This window comes from Periplaneta americana, chromosome 6 (genome assembly GCF_040183065.1).
Source record: "Periplaneta americana isolate PAMFEO1 chromosome 6, P.americana_PAMFEO1_priV1, whole genome shotgun sequence".
In the NCBI taxonomy this organism is placed as follows: domain Eukaryota; kingdom Metazoa; phylum Arthropoda; class Insecta; order Blattodea; family Blattidae; genus Periplaneta; species Periplaneta americana.
Window position 1 is genome coordinate 159375591 of NC_091122.1, and position 6139 is coordinate 159381729.

The following is a 6139-nucleotide window of genomic DNA, read 5'->3' on the forward strand; positions in this document are numbered from 1 at the left end:
GGCTACATAATGAACCGTAAGTAATGACATTAATTTTTTCAAATATTTCAAACAAAAAAATTGAATACAATTTTGCTCGTTTTTGCTTCCTTTTCGAGATAAAAATTGTTTTATATGAAAAATTTCATGGCGTATTTTGGAAAAGCCAGTGATTGAATTCCCAATATACTCGGTCAAATAAATTTAAGAGAGCAGTGTATTAAGATAATAGATTATTGAAAGAATTTTAGTTTTGTCCTTTAAGTGTGCACAAGTTTCAACCGAACAAATTATAATGTAACATTGAATAATTCCTTTGCAGAACGAAAAGTTACATTATTTGTTCGGATTAAATTTCTGTGCATTCTGGTTGGTGGAAGCGGCAGCCAATCAGGAAATGCGCCTGGCGGTCGGGACTAGGAACTAGCTCCTGATTGGCCCGCAGCAGGAAGCCCTACTTTTGCATATATACTGGCTAGAAATGGTACCACATCACTTCATTCCATGAAGAAGATGGCAGAGCTAGCCGTCGAAATCTTGGAAGCTAATCTAAAACTCACCTGGCTGAGAACCCGAGAAGAGTTATTCTACATCAAACGCCGGGAAAGCCTCAAGTCATATAACGCTATGAAATGTTTAATACAAAAACCATTTTTATCTCGAAAAGGAAGTAAAAACGGGCAAAATTGTAGATTAATCAGGCCTCTTACGTCACGAGGCGCTGTCATACGACATCATAAGACGCTGGCGAGTATGATGTCACATGTCGTCATGACGTTGCATGAAGTATGACGTAACAAGGTTGTCTCCGCCCCTTGGAGCCGAATCATATATGGCGTGTCGGGTGCATGTATGACGTAAAGAGAGAGAGCCTACAAGGGGCTGAAATGATGTATTGCGTGCCGTTGTACATCTGGGGCATGTATGACTTGAGGTGGAGGGGTCGGGTGCATGTATGACGTGATGCCGCCAGTGGGTAATGACACACCTGGGAAGGCTGAACTGGCCCTACGTTGATGTGACTTTACCTTCTTGGATTGCATCTTCTGTAAACGCGATTAATACTTAATTATGCATAACTGTTGGTTGCACGGCTTGCTCCGAAAGGGAAGTGAAGCTATGAGTCTCGTATCGCTGAAAGAAGGCTCGAGACAAAATTTTTCTCGCCCATTTCCCCTTGCCCATATTGAATTTCGAAAGTGGATAACTTCAGAAGTTTAAAGGGTCATTAAATACTGTACATCACCATCACTACTACTACTACTATCACTTTATTGAACAAAATACGTTTCTTTCTCTTCTACCATGTAAGACAGAGTTGCTTCCTATATTTGTATCTCATTATAAGGGAATTCGGGGGAATATGGGCAATATTAAGTTTTCATGTCAAAACTCTTGCAAAGAATTATGTTTCTTCGCTAATAACGGTTAGTATAAAGTGAGAGTATCGTAATGGTTGCTGTACGATGCGCGCTATGCAGTACTGTCTCGTATTGTTAAAACAGCCATCTAAATCGTGAGTATTGACTTCCAAGTATACTAAAATTTCACAATACTTATTTTAGATATGTTATATGCAGTAGATTACACATGAACTTTAGAAAATAGTTTAAATCTAATAGTATACATACAAAATACACATCTTTAACTGCCGTTTTATTGCGTCAGAAGTTGTTTTGTGAATAGTTTACGGTAGTGCCAATTGTTCAAAGTAAACCCTACATGTCGGGGTAATATGGGCGCTAATGTTCGGGGGAATATGGGCTAGCATTACAGTTCATGAAACTGACTCTTCAAGCTTGATGAAAATGGCCTACAAATGATTACAAGAGCGAAAGATGTCATTGCACCCAAAGCACACAAAGTGGTGCATTGCATTTACTCTAAAGAAAAGGGAAAAACCATTACCCTTGTGGCCTGCTTCAATGCAGCAGGGAACTACTTTTCTCCAAGTATCATTATAAATCGAGTGAGGGCAATAATTACTGAAAGAAGAGCTGCCTTCTACCAGTAAGTTGTACTCCAACAAGCAGTCTGCCTACATTAACGGAGATACGAGGTACAATCATTAAATTTCGAGACTTGTCCCATAAGTGGAAATAAAACTACCTCATTTAAATGTGGCTGCCATCACCTTCAAGGTAGTCGTCTTGGGCAGCTATACACTGATCCCAGCGTGTCTGCCATTTTTGGAATGCCTCCTGGAAGTCGCGTTCTTGAAGCCTGTCAAGCACCTTCTGCGATTCGCGTTGGATCTCCTCCACAGTGCTAAAACAGTGACCCTTTAGCTTGAATTTCATCTTCGGAAACAAAAAAAAAAAAAGTCGCAGGTGGCCAAATCTGGTGAATACGGGAGTGAGGAACGACGACCATCTCATTAAGAGTGCAAGACTGGAGTGTTGCGAGAGCTCTGTGAGCTGGAGCAGTGTCGTCATGGAGCATCCATTTGTTCTTTGTCCAGAGCTGTAGTCATTCATATTCAAAATGGACGTGAGGATCATTATGCACAATTTGTCGAATTTTTTCGACATTTTCGCCAGTGTTACACGTGCGTGGTCGACCTGGCATCTCGTCGTCCTTCAGCGATGTTTTGCCATTTCTGAAGCACGAGTGCCACTCGAAACATCTCGCCTGAATCACTGCTTCATTCCCGTAGGCTTGCTTCAACATTCCATGGGTTACGGTTGCCGATTTCCCAAAGAATTTGACGTTGGCTCTCTGCTTCAGTTCCGAGTCCATCGCATTTCGCAAGTGCGCGGATGCACGTGCAACAACACCTTGTGTAACACAGGTTTCAATGAAGAGAGCGCTTCGAAACTTCGTGTCGCGTCTTTTCAAGGTCGTCTAGTGTCACTGCTGCGCACGCGTGTCAATCACGTGATCCTTTCGCCCACAGCATACAAAACCTCGGATTTTAATGATCACACTTCGCATATTTTTTCTCAATAATCAAGAAGTTCGTTACTTATTTCAACATCAGTAAGCATGCACCTGCAATTTTGATAGTAGATGCACGTGATTCACATAGTTGTAATCCTGACACTCTTAACTTTGCAGTAGAAAATGGATTATGCATATTTTGTCTTCCTCCACACACCACAGCCTGGCTTCAATCAGCAGATAGTGGTCTGTTTGGTCCTCTGAAGAAAGCTTACAACAGTAGTGCTACAGCTTTCTTCAGGCAACATAGGAGACATTTTACGAAGGTCGAGTTTGCTTCCATTGTCAAAGAAGCATGGAAGAGATGTGTCAATGTATGTTTGCTGTAAATGCCTTCCGAGCTTCAGGCCCTTTTTCACTGCACATGAGTGTCATTCCTGATTATGCTTTACATTGGCACTGCAGCATCAGGTGACAAACCTACAATTCATACAATTCCTTCAACTGATTCAAATGTATTAGAATCTCCAAACGTCATTCATCGCCAAAGAGTCACATCATCTGCCAAAGGCGTTACGCAATAACCATCACAAATGGCATATACAATATATAATATAGTTAATATAGTTATATTTTCAAGTATTTTAAGTGTTTTTGACTTCTTTCAGTTGAATATGATTTACATCATTAATGCCCATTTTACCCCCATACTCGGGGGAATATGGGCAAAACACATTAACTTGCATTTTCCAGTTTTACTTGTATACAATTAGGAGTAAGCTGTTAGGATTCTTATATAATATAGCTAAATAGTTAAGAAACATATCCCAGCTGTAAAATTATTTATTAGAAAAACCCGAGAGATATTACACCCGAAATAGTACTAAGGTGCCCATATTCCTCCGACTTCCCTTACATATTAATGGAAAATATTCAAATCTGATTGTATATTTATGAAATTGAATCACTGTATACTTATCTCTAAGCGAACGATGTAGTATTTTAAGTAACCAATGTAAATTACGTATTACAATGTAAAAACAATATAAATTATGTATTATTACAGGTAGCCCCAGCGGAACTTGAAGAGATCTTGAGAAGTCATCCCCATATAGAAGACGCAGCTGTTGTTGGTATTCCTGATGAAAGGTCAGGAGAGATTCCTAAAGCTTTTGTTGTCCCAAAAGAAAAGAAGATTTCAGAAGAAGAAGTAAAGAAATTTGTGGCAGAGAAGGTGTCGGATTATAAACATCTAAAAGGAGGAGTGGAATTTATCTCAAGCATTCCTAAAAGCCCATCAGGCAAGATACTACGAAGATTGCTCAAAGAACGGAGATGATCATGTCTCGATCATCTGGATGCTTCGCTTTTCAATGCGAATTTTCTTCAATTCAACGAGAAACAATCTTCGAATGAGAAGAGTCTATAAGTGAAAAACTTGTATTATATTATCTAGAATGATTCTATTACATTTGCAAGTATGCTGGACTTTTCTTATCATAACAATGACCCTAAATTTAACTATTCTCAATTTATTCCTTAAAACGGGGAAATTTGGGTATAATGTGTATCACTGAAGTAAAATATGCGTTTAAGTCCTAACCATAGGTTGGTGTATGTATATAAAAGAGAATGTTAGGTCTAACAAGATAAAAAAATGTCAGCCAATATTTAAGTTCTTGATAAGTATTATTTTGTAAATTTAAAATATATTCAATTAAAATCTGGGACAGATAAAAATTTGGATATCTGCTTGTCTTTCACCAATCCATAATTTATGTACTGTACGTGGCATGATCTGGAACGAAAAACTAGGTTAGTTGCCAATTAACCTATAATTATACCAAAATTACCCACGTTTGTAAACCGTAATTCACTAGCAAACTACAGCATTAATGTTATAGCACAGTATACTATATACAGTCGCGAAGCTTGAGGTGTTTTTTTGCAAATCTCGTGATAAAGCGCTCCAAACGGTTAGCAACTAGAAACAATAGACTGTCCATGGTCGACTTTGGACTGTGTCATATTTGTATCGAGTGCTAGCTCGTTGCGTATTTCACATTGATGCTTGTGAAATGTTCGTTATTGGTTATAATGAAAATGTTAATGGCTAAAATATAATAATTGGAATAATAATATGGGACAAGGAGGAGACGTTTGTAGTGCTATAAATTGTAGCAACAGTAAGAGAAAGAGGCCAGAGTTATCCGATTTCCGAAAGATTCAGAAAGGTTCCTGGGTTTCCACAAGAATGCTGTGCAGAAACAAAACTGTTAATTTGAAGTTCTTTGTGACTGTTAGAATACATTACATCCTTAAATTGCACAATGAAATGTTTCAGTCTAACCGAAAGGACATTAGATACCGGTTAAAGTTCTGTCACTTAGGCTGCTAAATTTCCAGAGAAATAAAGGTTAGGTCTACTTTTTTTCAGAGGATATATTTTTAATTGTAGCTATTAATTTTGTTATTATTTTTATGTGTTATTTTACTAAAGACGTAGAAAAATTAAGTTTGTTTTAATGAAATTTATTGATCACGTTTTATTTTCAATTCTGGAGGGATTATTATTGCTTAGGCCTACTTTTTTCTTCAAAGGATATGTTTTTAATTATAGCTGTTAATTTTGTTGTTATTTTTATTTGTTGCTTTACTAGAGACGTAGAAAAAGTCTGTTACAATAAAATTTATTGATCATGTTTTATTTCCAATTTTGGTGTGATTATTATTGCTTAACCTCATCCCACTTTAACTACGTAAGCATACACTACAAGTACCGGTACACGTAAGTTACTCCATTAATTCATATTTCCATTATTATTGTTGTAAAGAGAAATGCAAATTAATATTTATTGGTTTCATAGTTAATTATCGCTATCGCTATAATCTTGAATGAGTGAAGCTATTATAGTAAATTTCAGTTCGTTTTGCACAAACAAAAATTATATTAACTTATTTCTTGCAGGTATCTTCGAGTTTATGGTGGAATTTAATATGCATTCATTAAAATAATAAATTAACTTTATGCATTTAATATTTCAATAATGGAAGGAAGGTATTAATTTTTTCCAAAAGAACACGACAACGAAAGTGTAACATATTTTGTCGGCTGCTAGGAGAGAGATCTGCGATGATGAGGCGATAGTTGCGATCCTAGTGGTGGGCAACTACCTATGTTTGCATTTTTACTACATATTGAGCTTCGCGACTGTATATAGTAGACTGTGGTTATAGGCACCGTGCAAGCTCCTCTGGTGGCGACTATTGTTACTAACTG

General features: G+C 37.4%; 1 protein-coding gene across 3 annotated transcripts in view; it reads left to right on the forward strand.

Annotated features, from left to right (window-relative positions):
* LOC138701981 (uncharacterized) overlaps positions 1-5573 on the forward strand; it is a 47112-nt gene extending 41539 nt beyond the window's left edge. For all 3 annotated transcript variants that reach the window (XM_069829408.1, XM_069829409.1, XM_069829410.1), the window contains exon 9: positions 3926-5573. In XM_069829408.1, coding sequence (XP_069685509.1) covers positions 3926-4198 — 273 coding nt within the window. In that variant the 3' untranslated portion in view covers positions 4199-5573. The remainder of the gene's footprint in view (positions 1-3925) is intronic.
* The last annotated feature ends 566 nt before the right edge of the window (positions 5574-6139 follow it).